Source organism: Gobius niger, assembly GCF_951799975.1.
Source record: "Gobius niger genome assembly, chromosome: 24".
NCBI classification, from domain to species: Eukaryota; Metazoa; Chordata; class Actinopteri; order Gobiiformes; family Gobiidae; genus Gobius; species Gobius niger.
The window spans coordinates 15471994-15489493 of NC_136875.1; the positions used below are offsets into that span (position 1 = coordinate 15471994).

A 17500-nucleotide genomic window follows, 5' to 3' on the forward strand; every position below is an offset into this window, starting at 1 on the left:
AAAAACACGACAGCAAACCAACGAAAAGGCCACAAAAGCATGACAAAAACACAACAAAAAACTATGGAAAAAATGTGACAAAAACACCACAAAAAGCCACAAAAAAGTAATGAAAAAACAACAAAAATATCACAAAAATGCGGCGACTTGACAAAAAGCTACAATCACTTTTGTAGGTCTCAGCTTTCTGATGGACACAGACATTTATATGGTTAGTCTGGTGTTATAAGTGACTCAGGTGCCCTGTGGAGCGGGTCACACTGTTTTTAATGCAGGCTAGCTGATACCATAGACATGCACTAGCCTAGCACTAGCCTAGCAACACGTAACTCTTCAAATATAATATAAGAACTACATGAATTACAACAAAATATCCCCAGCAACACTCTGGATAACGAGGAAATGAGGCCCTATGTCAAAAATCCTGAAATATCCCTTTAAATTTGACTTGCTGCTGCTGTAGAAACCTGGAAACAAAAGTGAAACTTCTCTCTACCGAGCTTCACTACAGCTTCAGTCTGTGCTTCTATCTTTCCCCCTGTTTCTCGTGGTTTGTGACTGTTCTTCCCGTGTGTTTCAGCCGGTGCTGCGATAAGAAAAGCTGTGGGAATCGTAACGAGACGCCGTCGGACCCGGTGATCATCGACCGGTAAGAACCAGCTGCTCTTTACACTCACTGGTGCTGATGATGATGGTGATGATGCTGGTGCTGATGATGATGATGCTGGTGTCTGAGCTTCGTCTGGGCTCGTGTTGTCTGCTCTTGAATCCTGCATAAACAAACTCTGCTCAGACTGAAAGTACTCCCAGTATAGCACAGAAACATGACATTTCATAATAAGGCCAGTGAGTTGACTTCAGTGTTTCCCAAGCAGAGGTGCGGGGACCCCTGGGGGAAGGACGTCAGGTATAAAAAGAGTCAGTTTATCACATTATTATTGCTGCACGATTAACCTTCGTCACATGGAGGTTTGAGCTGTAACTGAACCTCAGATTGAGTGACAGACATGTTCTCCAATCAGAATGATCGAGCCTAATTCCTTTGGCCAATCAGAAGTGTCCTCAGGGGAATCATGTTTGTCTGTTCACATTCTCCTGGTGTGTCTCGAGCTGCACAGCCACCGATAATAAGGAGTTGGACGGGGTCATTGTTCTGCGTGACTGTAACGTCCTCACTGCGTCTGACGTGAATATGAGGCGGGTTCAGCTTGTGATTGGGAGAATGTATTCATGGAGTTTGATGGTGTGAGAGCAACACTTTAACTTGAAAATGATAAAAACTAAGGATGCCTCTTATTTGTTCTTAATCATTGATGTTTTTAGTTGATTGATTAGTTTGGTTTCACTTGATTTAATTTTGTCCTATACACTGCAAATAGTATTTAACTAGATCAGTATAAACATCTCAATGTGAGCACAATAATCCAAATTTTAGTTGTTTTGACTGGTTAAGAAGTTGTTGGGCATTTGTCCTGGATTATTTCACTTGTTCTGAGATGTTTCTGACTCGTTTCGATACATTTCGTCCTTATTTCAGGTCATTTTCTTTGCCAATGGGGAAAGAAAATTGGTCTGATCAATTTTACTTTCTTATTTCAAGCGAGATTTACCCTAGAACTGGTCTGAAATGTCCTCAAACAAGCAAAGGAAACTCGGTCCGATCAGGAAAAGTGTCTGAATGAGTGAAAACCGCTCAAAAGAAGAAACATTTCCTCAATTCAAGTCATTTAAGACAATGCTTGATATTCACTTTTTGTAGTGCACTGTCGGTCTAATGTGCAGCACTTTGGAAATGTAAAGAAATAAAGTGGATCGCAGGAGGGCTGCAACTCGCGATTATCTTGTTATCGATTAATCTGTCGATTATTTTTACCATTAATCGCTTGGCTGTGAATGGTTTAGGATTTAAAAAAATATTTTTCTTTTATCACATAGAGGTTAAGTGGCGCTGCTGGAGTAAACTAAAGGGAAATGTTTGCTGGAGGCTCTATTCATGAAATTTACAATGTACAAAACACTACAGACTCTAAAAACAAAGTAGGTTTTCATCAAAAGTGCTACATTTTTTGAGTAATTTTTATAATGCATTGGTTTTATACAGCGCTTTTCTGAACACTCAAAGACGCTTTACATTGCATTATTCATTCACTCCATACTCAGTGGTGGTGAGCTACTATTGTAGCCACAGCTGCCCTGGGGTAGACTGACGGAAGCGAGGCAACCAGTCTGCGCCATCGACCCCTCCGACCACCACCAACCACTCACTAACTCTCTACATTCACTAGGCTTCCTAGTGTTTCCAAACGGTCTCCCATCCAAGCACCGACCAGGCCCTTCCCTGCTGAGCTTCCCAGGTCTGACGGGATTGGGCATCGCAAAGGCGGTATGACCTATTTTTGCTCCATTTACGTCTGTGTGAGCCAGAAAACGACTAATCGATGACTATAATAATAATAATAATAGTTGTCGACTATTTCAATAATCGATTAGTCGTCGATGAATGATTGGTCGTTTCATCCCGAGTTCGCAGGTTTGTGTCTCGTTGCTGATGAAGCTGAAGTGTAATAACTGAGCACCGTGATGTTTTATAAGTTCATCTTCAGCATGAAAAATAAAACATAGTCTTTATATAACATATTACACACAGTACTGTACAGTATTCACATCGCAAATAGTTTTTTTGATAATGATGTAAATGGCTGATGTTCAAAGCTGAAAATAGTTTTTTTTTTACGAATAAATTGTGTGTTTTAGATCAGGTTCAAAATAATTGTCAGTGCTCTGAAAGTAGGAGGTGGAGGTGATCTGGACCGGCTCTGGTTTTACTTGGGATGGTCTGGACTGGTTTGATCGGAACTGATGTCAGACTTTTCTCATGTGGACTCTAGTTTAGTATGTTCTGGAGTGTTTCCCTCTCCGTCCTCTTCTGAGTTGGATTAGTTTAGTGTGTTCTGGAGTGTTTCCCTCTCCCTCCTCCTCTTCTGAGTTGGATTAGTTTAGTATGTTCTGGAGTGTCTCTGTCCTCCTCTTCTCTGCTGACCGCGGCCCATCGACCTCACATTGACGGACGGATTTAAAGCAGATCTTTACGAAAAACAAACTCCACTCTCCATCGAGCCCATCGATTCCTAATGAACTGCAGTTTGTGTTTTACAAAGGCGTATCGACGGGCCCTTAAGTACAGGATGGAGTCTGAGAGTACCCGATATGGGACCTTCTCTCCTGGACCTCCACAGAGCGGGGCATTAATGAGGAATAATGTGCCATTACAGATGATTAGTCTGGGATTGTCCAACATGGCGGCTCCCTCCTCTTTCCCACGCTTCTTCAGAATCACAGTTTACACACATCTTCTTCTTCATTCATAAAGTCAATATCATTTTCAGGAAACCCCTTTGATGAATAAGCAGCTCTTGTTCCATAAAAGTCCCTCATCATCACAACATGGAGTTAACACGAGGGTAAAGTGTGGTTCAGAAACAGGAAAACACGTGAGGCCGTAAATTCATGATTATTTTTCTACCTCTTAACTCCCACCTGAACGGATCCCATTTCCTCCAGTTTGGCTTTGCCCTAATCAAAAAGCTTCTTGGAAAAAACAGGAAAATGGCCACAAAAAATAAGAAGAAAGCAAGGATGTAAACGCAACAAAAAAGAGACAAAAACTCAATAAAAATGTGACAAAAATTCAACAAAAATGTGACAAAAAATCAATAAAAAAGTGACAAAAATTCAACAAAAATTCAACTAAAGCTCGACAAAAATGTGACAAAAATGTGACAAAAGTGACAAAAAAAAAAAAATCAACAAAAAAGTGACAAAAAAAACAACAACAACCAAAATGTGACAAAAATTCAACAAAAAATCAACAAAAAATCAACAAAAAATCAACAAAAAATCAACAAAAATGTGACAAAAATGTGACAAAAATTCAACAAAAATTCAACAAAAAATCAACAAAAATGTGACAAAAATGTGACAAAAATTCAACAAAAATTCAACAAAAATTCAACAAAAATTCAACAAAAATTCAACAAAAATTGGACGAAAAAACGACAAAAAAATTACAAATAAAGTATAAAAAATTGACAAAAAATGACCAAAAAAAGACAAAAAAGTGACAAAAATGTAACAATAATGTGACAAAAACTAAACAAAAATGTGATAAAAATTCAACAAAAATTCAACAAAAATTCAACAAAAAATCAACAAAAATTCAACAAAAATTCAACAAAAATTCAACAAAAATTCAACAAAAATTCAACAAAAATTCAACAAAAATTGGACGAAAAAACGACAAAAAAATTACAAATAAAGTATAAAAAAATTGACAAAAAATGACAAAAAAAAGACAAAAAAGTGACAAAAATGTGACAAAAATGTGACAAAAATGTGACAAAAATGTGACAAAAATTCAACAAAAATGTGACAAAAATTCAACAAAAATTCAACAAAAATTGGACGAAAAAACGGCAAAAAAATTACAAATAAAGTATAAAAAAAATTGACAAAAAAATGGACCAAAAAATGACCAAAAAAAGACAAAAAAGTGACAAAAATGAATTGAATACCTAACAAAAAAATGATGAGAAAAAAATGTGATGACGTGAGGAAAAATATCTCTCGGTTCAGGCGGGAGTTAAGAGGTTAAAGGTTTTCAATGAGCTCTAGTGTAAGGAGAGCAGACCTGGAGTGTTGTTTGTGAGCAGACGAGCTGCAGCGTTTTCCACCATTTGCCGCCGGTTTAAAGTGCACCAGGTCCCGCCCACAGAAAGTGCATTACAATAATCACTGCAGGACCTGATTCTCCAGGTCAGTCTGCCCAAGGAGAGGTTTGACTTTGGCCAGAAGACGGAAAAAACCCTATATTTCTCACCGCTGTTTGAGTAAAAGGGGGTTCCCACTCACTCTCGCTGCCGTTCAGATACAAAACCACACATTTAAACCCGTCTCGGTCCATTATACTAGCAAATATCAGCAACTTCTTTTTTTTTGTTTAAATACAAAACATTAAAATAGAAGAAAACCTCACATTGATGTCAGTTTCACAGCGATGTCTCTACATTTATTTTGTCCCTCATTCACCTTTCCTTTCCTCCACTTTCCTCCATAAAGCAGGAGCAGGGGGGGAGCAGGGGGGAGCAGGGGGTGTGATGTAGAGACAGAGGTGAAGATGGAGATTGTTTAACACAAACACATGCGACGAGTCGAGGCAGAGAAACGGGAAACACGTCTGCGCTGTGAATGTATAGGACGTATGGATGAGAACTGAACTGCCGTCGCTATGGAAACGGCCATACCATAAAGCCTGTATCCCAGTGCCTCACGGAACATGAAGTATATACGATATATACGCTCTAATAACGAGATATCGGCATCAAACTCCTGCTGTAGATTAATGACATGAATACTTGTATTTCAATTGTATTTAGTGGGTAAAATTCTACGAACCTCTTAACTCCCACCTGAACGGATCCCATTTTCTCCAGTTTGGCTTTACCCGAATCAAAAAGCTCTTGGGAAAAAAGCACCAAAACAGCCACAAAAAATGAGAAGAAAACAAGGATGTAAACGCGACAAAAATGTGACAAAAACTCAACAAAAATGTGACAAAAATTCAATAAAAATGTGACAAAAATTCAACAAAAATGTGACAAAAATTCAATAAAAATGTGACAAAAATTCAACAAAAATGTGACAAAAATTCAACAAAAATGTGACAAAAATTCAATAAAAATGTGATAAAAATTCAACAAAAATGTGACAAAAAATCAACAAAAATGTGACAAAAAATCAACAAAAATTCAACAAAAATGTGACAAAAATTCAACAAAAATGTGACAAAAATTCAATAAAAATGTGACAAAAATTCAATAAAAATGTGACAAAAATTCAACAAAAAATTGACAAAAATTCAATAAAAATGTGACAAAAATTCAATAAAAATTTGACAAAAATTCAACAAAAAATTGACAAAAATTCAATAAAAATTTGACAAAAATTCAATAAAAATTTGACAAAAATTCAACAAAAATGTGACAAAAATTCAACAAAAATGATCTCAGCATGAAACTTCTGCTGTAGATCAATGACATAAATACTTGTATTTCAATTGTATTTATTGGGTAAAATTCTACACAGTGTGGCTTTAAGAAATGTGTTTATGGCATTAAGATATAGTATTTAGGCATTAAGGGACTAAACCCTGTATGTGTTTGAGTGGAGCCTGTAAAGTGTGCAGTCTTCTGGAGCGAATAAAGGTCAGATATTGCTTTAAAGAGGGGGTGTTCTGCTTTTTTCAGTCCCATAGCACCAGTCTATATCACACTACAATGATGACAAACCTTCTGTTGGTCTGTAAATGCAGTAAATTAGAATAACTGCCTTGTATAAAATGTCTCTCTCAAAATGGCTGTAGTGAATGTCTTGAAATAGGCCTCTGTCTCTTTAAGAACTCGGCTGGTGACGAAAGCTCGGAGGCGTCTCCAGGAGGTGGGGGCGTTCCTAGGAGGACTCAGGCAAACCTATCCCTAAAATGGCCGCCATCAGAGTTTTTACAGATTACTCAGAAATACGTGAATGTGCCAAGGCAACACTTCAGCCATGTTTTTAATGAGGGAGTGACAGAATAACAGGATGGAAAGGATGCATGATGTTGGAAGTCTCAGAGAATAAACCTGGTAAAGAAACTGGACTTGACTCTCCACACTGACCGCTGCAGCTTTAGGAATCTGCCCTGTCTTTGTCTTTATCGGAGCTGCGGTGTGGACTTGTATCCGGCAGCTCATTTCCATACATCTGCCTCCATGACGGGCGCGACTCGTGTGAGATTTACTGCGGCGAGGCGTGGGGACTCTGACCACAGACTCTCGGATCGCAGTAAACCGCCTCTAAACGCCTTCATAAATCTGAGCGGGCAACGCACCACAGAAAGGCATTGTGGGAAAAAACTATTCATTCACAAACAATTGGTTTAGAAATTGGAGAAAGTCGACATTTGAGTTTGGTCCTGGTTTGGTGCACGTGCAGATTGAACCAGTTAATAATGTAACTGTGGTTTAAATACAACATCCACCCATTATTTACCATGAAAAACTCCCTTTACGTCTTTTAAAGGAACAGGCCACCGTTTTTACACACTGAGACATGTTCTTACCTGAGCTTAGACGAGTTCATGTGTACCTGAGAGTTACTGAACAGACTTATTTATCAGAACCATGAGCCAAACATGAACCTACTGCTGTAAAAGTCATATTTACCAACATCACACCATCCGGGTTAGAGATAAATGCTAACGGCACAGCAGCTACTTTAGTAAATATGACTTTTTTCGCAGTGGGTTCGGAATTTTTGTTTTTAAGTGTTTTTTTTTTTCTTTTTCTTGCATATTGGCCGGTCTGCTCGGACCCGGAAGTTGTGACGTCACACTTAACCTCTTAACTCCCACCTGAACGGATCCCATTTTCGCAAGTTTGGCTTTACCCGAATCAAAAAGCTTCTTGGGGAAAAAAGCACCAAAACAGCCACAAAAAATGAGAAGAAAACAAGGATGTAAATGCAACAAAAATGTGACTCAGCAAAAATGTGAGAAAAATTCAACAAAAATGTGACAAAAATTCAACCAAAAAGTGACAAAAATTCAACAAAAAATGTGACAAAAATTCAACCAAAAAGTGACAAAAATTCAACAAAAATGTGATAAAGTTAAACAAAAACTCAACAAAAATGTGAGAAAAATTCAACAAAAATTCAACAAAAAAGTGACAAAAATTCAACAAAAATTCAACAAAAATTCAACCAAAAAGTGACAAAAACTCAACAAAAATGTGACAAAAATTCAACAAAAATTCAACAAAAATGTGACAAAAACTCAACAAAAATGTGACAAAAATTCAACAAAAATTCAACAAAAATTCAACAAAAAAGTGACAAAAATTCAACAAAAATTCAACAAAAATTCAACAAAAATTCAACCAAAAAGTGACAAAAATGTGACAAAAATTCAACAAAAATGTGATAAAAATTAAACAAAAATTCAACAAAAATGTGATAAAAATTAAACAAAAATTCAACAAAAATGTGATAAAAATTAAACAAAAATTCAACAAAAATGTGATAAAAATTAAACAAAAATTCAACAAAAATGTGACTCAGCAAAAATGTGACAAAAATTCAACAAAAAATTCAACCAAAAAGTGACAAAAATTCAACAAAAATGTGACAAAAATTCAACAAAAATTCAACCAAAAACTCAACAAAAAAGTGACAAAAATTCAACAAAAATTCAACAAAAATGTGACAAAAATTCAACCAAAATGTGACAAAAATTCAACAAAAAAAAGACAAAAATTCAACAAAAAAAAGACAAAAATTACACAAAAATGTGATAAAATTCAACAAAAATTCAACAAAAATGTGACAAAAATTCAACCAAAATGTGACAAAAATTCAACAAAAAAAAGACAAAAATTCAACCAAAAAGTGACAAAAATTAAACAAAAATTAAACAAAAATGTGACAAAAATTCAACAAAAATGTGACAAAAATTAAAACAAAATGTGACAAAAATGTGACAAAAATTAAAACAAAATGTGACAAAAATGTGACAAAAACTCAACCTAAAAAAAATACAAAAACTCAACAAAAATGTGACCAAAAAAAAACATATAAAAGGTGACACAACACAGCAACAACGCGAGGAAAAAGATCAGTTTCGTGGGTCTTAGCTTTCAACTGAGGTGTTACACAGACCGATATAACAGCCAAAGAGGACAGAATGCATTTGGTTCAGGCGGGTGGTCAGAGTTTAACAAACGTGTAAGTCCAAACCAGGTGAAGCTCTTCCACGTTTCCCCTATTTAAATATGGCTACGTGAAGTGCTACACGATCAAGTATCATTCTGTGTTTGCCCGTTCTGTCCAATTCTTCTACAGTATTTGTAAGTAAAAGTGTATTTATCTCACATCGGTGTCTCGGGTTGTAAAAACGCAGCTTCCTCCTCAGTAAAGTCTAACGAGCGGCGCTGTTGGATCTTCGGGGTCGCGTGTCGCCGCGTGTCTTTGTAAATGTGAGGTATAAGGATGTGCGGCGGCTCTAAAGCGCCGTAAGGTCGGGCCCCGTGTGCGCGGCGGCCATTACGCCGCGCACACGGGGCCAGTGCATTGTGGGTAATGGGGGAGTTTATGGCCCCGTTAGAGGCGTTTAATGTCCGCGTTAATGTGCGGATACGGCAGATCTGCTGAGTCCGCTCCGAGGTCCGAGTCCCGGCGTCAGACCTGCCGCAGACGAGGCCTCACTCCTTCACCCCCAGGCGGCCCAGGTGCACGCTGGGAGCTCCCACACTGCACCGGGGGGAGCGGAGGAGGGGTTTCCCGGCGGGCGCCGCAGGGGCTGATGTCGTCTCCCCGGAGCTCAACCCCAGATCCAATTACAGGCCCGGCCAGAGGGGGCGCCACTGCAGGGGGGGTCATGGAAAATGGATGAGGCGGAGGCAGGTTCATTTGTACGGGATGATACTAATATTATTATACAGACTTAATTATTATGCCTTTTTTAATGCCATGCCCTTGAATATTGTTTTAAGAGGGGCCTGAGGGGCCAACGATCATCTCACTCAGGGAACCAAACCATCCCAGGAGACCACAGGTGAGGGTGGACAAACGGACAAACTGTTATAAAGCAGAAGAAGAACGGACTTTTCCACCTGCGGGTGTTGTTGATGCTTCTTGAAGATGCGTTCAGGGGCGGACTGGCCATAAGTCCATTCTGGAAGAGCACAGAAGGGCCACCGGTCTCCTTAACTTCTTACCCTCCACCTTAACCAAGCTCTACCCAAATCTAAGAGCTTAAATGAAAAGCATGAAAATAGTGGAGGCAAACGGAACAAAAATGTGCTGGAACAAAAAGTGACCAAAAAAACGTGACGAAAACATGACATTAAAGAACGAAAAAGTGACAAAAAAAACCCCATGTCAAACACAACAACAAAGCAATAGAAAAAAGCCACAAAAAGTGACTTAAGCCTTTAACTCCCGCCTGAACCGAGCACATTTTCTCCAGTTTGGCTTTACCCAAATCCAAAAGCCTCTGGAAAAAAAGCTGTGAAAATAGCGACAAAACTGAGACGAAAACAAGGATGGAAATGTGACAAAAAGTGAGAAAACATTGACAAAAAAGGGATGAAAAATGTGACAAAAATGTAACAAAAATTTGTTAAAAAATTACAAAAAATTGATGAAAATTAGAAGAAAAAAAATACAAAGAAATACAAGAAACTGACAAAAACGTGACAAAAAATTTACAAAATTTGATGAAAAAATGACAAAAATTGCAAAAATTGACAAAAAAAAGACAAAAAAATGACAAAAATGTGACAATTTTTTTTTGATAAAATTAAAAAAAAAAATGACCAAAAAAATTTGATAAAAATGTGATTTTTTTTTTACAAAAAATTGACGAAAAAATGACAAAAATGTGGAAAAAAATGACAAAAATGTGACAAAAATGAGTTGAACATCAAAAAAAAAAATTATTGAGGAAAAAGATCCTCTCGGTTCAGGCGGGAGTTCAGAGGTTTAAAAACGTGACAAAAAAACACATCAAGCCACAAAACAAGCCCTGAAAAAGCAACAAAAATGTGACAAAAACACGGCAACAACATGAGAAAAAGTCAGAATCCCTTTTGTCGGCTTAAGCGTTCAAATGAGGCGTTACACTGTCGCTCTCCAGTCGAGAAGCTTTTAGATTTGGCTAAAGCCGAACCGAAGATAATCTTTTCCTGGGGGTGAGAGGTTAAAATATGTGTTTGTGGAAGTCTACGCTAAATTTGGGACAGATTGTTCAGATCCCAGGGCTGTTGTTCAGGATGCGGTCAGTGTTGGTCCACAGTAGTCCCTCGATATTTACATTCCCTCTCTCTCTCTCAATCATCTGCTTTGTGTTTCACCTCCACTTAGAAACAACACAAAGCGTGAAGAAGAGACCAGAGCCTTGAGGAGCGCGGGATAATCTCACAGTTTAAGATTCAAGCCCAAAGCTCCACTCGAAGGAACAGAGTCACAAATATACTGATTTATACTGCACAGTTTAGGGTTTCACAGATGGAACCTGAGGGGCTGCAGGGGCGGAGCTGAGGGGCTGCAGGGGCGGAGCTGAGGGGCTGCAGGGGCGGAGCTGAGGGGCTGCAGGGGCGGAGCTGAGGGGCTGCAGGGGCGGAGCTGAGACCTGGGGCCCCTGAGACAAACTGATCTGTAGGGCCACACATATAATACATTAATCATACAACTGTCACGTGACCGCCTATAACATAATTACATCATATTTGTACAGTTCTGGGGGGGAGGGCAAGGACAGAACCCCCCGCTAATAAAGTCACAGTAAACCCACTGTAAAGATGAAGACTCACGGCAAGGCAAGTTTATTTGTAGAGCACAATTCATACACAAGGCAATTCAAAGTGCTTCACAGTTAAAGCAGCATAAAATATAAGAAAAACAAATACAATCAATAAAAACATCAACAGAAAATTAATCAATTACAGTAAGAGGCAAGAGTGTAGATATAATACCTTCAGTTAAATGCATTTTGAAGTCTTGTTTTGATTCGCTTTGTCTTGAGTATTATTTTTAAGTCTTGTTTTGACTCGCTTTGTCTTGAGCATTATTTTTAAGTCTTGTTTTGACTCGCTTTGTCTTGAGCATTATTTTTAAGTCTTGTTTTGACTCGCTTTGTCTTGAGCATTATTTTTAAGTCTTGTTTTGACTCGCTTTGTCTTGAGCATTATTTTTAAGTCTTGTTTTGATTCGCTTTGTCTTGAGCATTATTTTTAAGTCTTGTTTTGACTCGCTTTGTCTTGAGCATTATTTTTAAGTCTTGTTTTGACTCGCTTTGTCTTGAGCATTATTTTTAAGTCTTGTTTTGACTCGCTTTGTCTTGAGTATTATTTTTAAGTCTTGTTTTGATTCGCTTTGTCTTGAGTATTATTTTTAAGTCTTGTTTTGACTCGCTTTGTCTTGAGCATTATTTTTAAGTCTTGTTTTGATTCGCTTTGTCTTGAGTATTATTTTTAAGTCTTTTGATTCGCTTTGTCTTGAGTATTATTTTTAAGTCTTGTTTTGATTCGCTTTGTCTTGAGCACTATTTTTAAGTCTTGTTTTGATTCGCTTTGTCTTGAGTATTATTTTTAAGTCTTGTTTTGATTCGCTTTGTCTTGAGTATTATTTTTAAGTCTTGTTTTGATTCGCTTTGTCTTGAGTATTATTTTTAAGTCTTGTTTTGATTCGCTTTGTCTTGAGTATTATTTTTAAGTCTTGTTTTGATTCGCTTTGTCTTGAGTATTATTTTTAAGTCTTGTTTTGATTCGCTTTGTCTTGAGTATTATTTTTAAGTCTTGTTTTGATTCGCTTTGTCTTGAGTATTATTTTTAAGTCTTGTTTTGATTCGCTTTGTCTTGAGTATTATTTTTAAGTCTTGTTTTGATTCGCTTTGTCTTGAGTATTATTTTTAAGTCTTGTTTTGACTCGCTTTGTCTTGAGTGTTATTTTTAAGTCTTGTTTTGATTCGCTTTGTCTTGAGTATTATTTTTAAGTCTTGTTTTGACTCGCTTTGTCTTGAGTATTATTTTTAAGTCTTGTTTTGATTCGCTTTGTCTTGAGTATTATTTTTAAGTCTTGTTTTGATTCGCTTTGTCTTGAGTATTATTTTTAAGTCTTGTTTTGACTCGCTTTGTCTTGAGTATTATTTTTAAGTCTTGTTTTGATTCGCTTTGTCTTGAGTATTATTTTTAAGTCTTGTTTTGACTCGCTTTGTCTTGAGTATTATTTTTAAGTCTTGTTTTGATTCGCTTTGTCTTGAGTATTATTTTTAAGTCTTGTTTTGATTCGCTTTGTCTTGAGTATTATTTTTAAGTCTTGTTTTGACTCGCTTTGTCTTGAGTATTATTTTTAAGTCTTGTTTTGATTCGCTTTGTCTTGAGTATTATTTTTAAGTCTTGTTGTGACTCGCTTTGTCTTGAGTATTATTTTTAAGTCTTGTTGTGACTCGCTTTGTCTTGAGTATTATTTTTAAGTCTTGTTTTGATTCGCTTTGTCTTGAGTATTATTTTTAAGTCTTGTTGTGACTCGCTTTGTCTTGAGTATTATTTTTAAGTCTTGTTGTGACTCGCTTTGTCTTGAGTATTATTTTTAAGTCTTGTTTTGATTCGCTTTGTCTTGAGTATTATTTTTAAGTCTTGTTGTGACTCGCTTTGTCTTGAGTATTATTTTTAAGTCTTGTTGTGACTCGCTTTGTCTTGAGTATTATTTTTAAGTCTTGTTTTGACTCGCTTTGTCTTGAGTATTATTTTTAAGTCTTGTTTTGATTCGCTTTGTCTTGAGTATTATTTTTAAGTCTTGTTTTGATTCGCTTTGTCTTGAGTATTATTTTTAAGTCTTGTTTTGATTCGCTTTGTCTTGAGTATTATTTTTAAGTCTTGTTGTGACTCGCTTTGTCTTGAGTATTATTTTTAAGTCTTGTTTTGATTCGCTTTGTCTTGAGCATTATTTTGAGCACTCACCACTTTACCCAGGACAGACCTGAGTTTGACTCTGTCCCTGCGTTTCCATTTAGTTTGAAAGTAATACAATATGGAGGCTGTTTGTGGGAAAGCCCGAGAGCTCCTGAAGTTTCATTTGTAAAAGCCTTCTAAAGCACTCTCTATGAACAGCAGGTGGCGCTGTGTCAATGCCACCGACTCACAACAAGGAAGAAGGTTTGCCCGGTCGTGTCGCTGCACAGACGGGAATCCAGGCACATTCTCTTAAAGTGACTTTTCTAAACATTTACTTACATTTGTACTTTCTACTTTGAATACTCTAGTACTTTCCACAGTAAATACTCCAGTACTCTCCACAGTAAATACTCCAGTACGTTCCACAGTAAATACTCCAGTACGTTCCACAGTAAATACTCCAGTACTTTCCACAGTAAACACTCCAGTACTTTCCACAGTAAATACTCCAGTACGTTCCACAGTAAATACTCCATACTTTCCACAGTAAATACTCCAGTACTTTAGTAAATACTCCAGTACGTTCCACAGTAAATACTCCAGTACGTTCCACAGTAAATACTCCAGTACTCTCCACAGTAAATACTCCAGTACTTTCCACAGTAAATACTCCAGTACGTTCCACAGTAAATACTCCAGTACGTTCCACAGTAAACACTCCAGTACTTTCCACAGTAAATACTCCAGTACTCTCCACAGTAAATACTCCAGTACTTTAGTAAACACTCCAGTACGTTTCACAGTAAACACTCCAGTACTTTCCACAGTAAATACTCCAGTACTTTAGTAAACACTCCAGTACGTTCCACAGTAAATACTCCAGTACTTTAGTAAACACTCCAGTACTTTCCACAGTAAATAGTCCAGTACTTTAATAAACACTCCAGTACTTTCCACAGTAAATAGTCCAGTACTTTCCACAGTAAATACTCCAGTACTTTCCACAGTAAATACTCCAGTACTTTAGTAAACACTCCAGTACTTTCCACAGTAAATACTCCAGCACTCTCCACAGTAAATACTCCAGTACTTTCCACAGTAAATACTCCAGTACTTTGAGTGGACACGCCCACACTGCTCCACCTCTCTGCACACAGTGTTCGCCACGACACTGACATGTGCTTTCTCATAAACCACTGAAGATAAACTGTGGGGTAAAAATAGAGCCCGGGTTGACCTTCGACCTCCTTGGGCGCGATGAGCAGCGGACGAGGAGCACAGACGTGTGGGAACAACATCTGCAGAGCTGCACTTTCTCCTTTAGTATCAGACTGAAGATTCATCCGTTTCAGATCGCCTACATTTCCCATCATGCACTAGTTTGCTTTGTTTTTTGCATAGTGTATTTCTGAAGCCCTTTTCGTCTTCAGATCTTCCTCCAGCCTCTTTGCACTCAGGCTTTCACCTTTCTTGACTAAAACAGATTTATAAACATTCTTTTGGTGCATAATTTGATGTTTTGTCTTTGTAAGAATTGAATAGTAACGATGAAATACAGATGTGGAGCTGGGGCTTTCAGTCAGTACGTTTACATGTGAAGTCTGATCCAACTAGGCTATTTTCCAGTACAGCCAGTTCTTTTATTACATTCATTGTGTCTTGTTTCAAAAATGGTCCAAACCAGGGGGAGGCAGGTTTGCTCAGTGGAGCCGGTTTTCTTCATCGCCAAAAGACCAAGGGCCGGACCCTCCAATTGAAGCCATTGAAGTAAATCATCACTTTCCACATATGCCAGTGTTGTACATCATATACTGGATAAATCGCTTCAATAAAGGTTTTTTTTATGCTAAATTTGAGTCGGTTTGAGCTAATCTAAGATCAGATAAAAACACCAATACCAAAGGAACAAACAGAAATCCCACCGGAAATGAAACAGATTAACTTTTACTGTAAAACATATTTATTTTTCACTTGAAATTTTACAAAATAATCAAATAATTAAGAAAGAACGTGTGCTTGTTCCATTTATCTGCCTTAGGGCCAGACCAAATCTACTCAATCTTTATATTTAATCTCTTAATTCAAGTAGATTTAAGTCATTTCTTAGTATTCTTAGAGTTTTCTTTTAGGATTATGGACTTAAAGGGCGCTCTGCTAAGACATTTTAAGGAATTGACAGTATTTTTAACATTTCTAGAGCACTTTAACAGGCATTTGAGCTCTGATTTGGGTCATAATGTTTCTCAAAATCATCTCGAGGGCCAGAGTTTGATGATGGAGGGCCGGTTAGACTCTCGGTTAGGGCTGCAACTAACGATTATTCTGCCATCAATTAATCTATCGAATATTTTTACGATTAATCGATTAATCACTTGGCTGTGAATGGTGGAGGAAAATTGGATTTTTAAAAAAGAATTATCACATAAAGCTAAAGTGGCGCCGTTTGAGGACGTGTTGATGGAGGAAACTTAAAGTGAATGTTTGTTGGAGGCTCTTTGTGCTAATTCTGCTTCTGATTGGACGAGACACAGACGGATATTTAGGAAATTTACAATGTACAAAACACTACAGACCTTTACTATGAAAAACAAAGTAGGTTTTCATTAATAATCCTACATTTTCATATCTTTTATGCTCTATTTGAGTCTGTGTGAACCAGAAAATGATTAACCGATTACTAAAATAGTTTCAATAATCGATTAGTCGTTTCAGCCCGACTCTCGGTATAACAACAACAGTTTCACGGCCCCGTGCAGGTGTTTGAACAAACTGTTTTTGTTACACCTGTGTCTTTCTAAAAGAACCAGTCTCGTCCCAGTCACATGACAGTGATCCCAATGTTCTTCAGCTGCAGCAGAGGAGGAGCAGGAGGTCGACCTTTGGCTGCCATGTTGTTGTTAGCAAACAGTTAGCTCCGATTAGGGGCTTTCAGACCGAACTGCTGATCTGAGTTAACCCCTTAACTCCCACCTGAACCGAGCACTTTTTCTCAAGTTTTGCTTTACCCCAATCCAAAAGCTTCTGGAAAAAAGCTGTGAAAATAGCAAAAAAACTGAGACGAAAACAATGATTGAAATGTGACAAAAAGTGAGAAAACATTGACAAAAAAGTGACGAAAAATGGATGAAAAAGTGGCAAAAATGTCACAGGAAATGGACAAAAAATGGACAAAAAAATACAAAAACGTGATAAAAAATTTGCCAAAAAAATGACGAAAATGTGACAAAAAAAATGACAAAAAATGACAAAAAAATGACAAAAAAAAGATAAAAATGTGATAAAAAATGTGACAAAAAAATGACAAAAATGTGACAAAAAAATGACAAAAAATGACAAAAACGTGACAAAAAAATGACAAAAAATTTACAAAAAATGACAAAAAAATGACAAAAAATGACAAAACAAAGATAAAAATGTGATAAAAATGTGACAAAAAAATGACAAAAAAATGACAAAAAAATGACACAAAATTTACAAAAAAAAGACAAAAAAATTACAAAAAATTACAAAAAAATGACAAAAAAATGACAAAAAAATTGACAAAAATGTGACAAAAAATTTACAAAAAAATGACAAAAAAATGACAAAATGTGACAAAAAAAAATGGACAAAAAAAAGACAAAAAAAATGACCAAAAAGTTACAAAAATGAGTTGAATACCCCACAAAAAAAATGCTGGAAAAAAATCTGATGACGTGCGGACAAAGCTCCTCTCGGTTCAGGCGGGAGTTAAGAGGTTAAACTGCAACGTCCTACAGATCTTTAACTACACACAACGTCCACACAGAGTCTGCCCAGTGTGTAGCTCAAATCCACCTGAAACTCTGAAACAGACGCTGATTAGCTCCTGTGTTAGCAGTTAGCAGCTAAAGGCTAATATGATGCTATGCTATGATGTGCTACGCTTTCATTACTTGAGTAAAAGCACAGACACGACTGATCAAACCAAGTGAAAGGCATGAAGTATTTGCTGTAGAAAATCAGTATTCAAAGTAGAAAGTACAAAAATATCT

At 37.0% G+C, this 17500-nt stretch overlaps 1 protein-coding gene across 3 annotated transcripts in view; it reads left to right on the forward strand.

The window, feature by feature from the left end:
• Positions 1-17500, forward strand: part of LOC306982392 (transcription factor COE3) — a gene marked incomplete at its 5' end in the record, with an annotated part of 186245 nt that overhangs the window by 56301 nt on the left and 112444 nt on the right. For all 3 annotated transcript variants that reach the window (XM_079582318.1, XM_079582320.1, XM_079582319.1), the window contains one exon: positions 581-649. In XM_079582318.1, coding sequence (XP_079438444.1) covers positions 581-649 — 69 coding nt within the window. The remainder of the gene's footprint in view (positions 1-580; positions 650-17500) is intronic.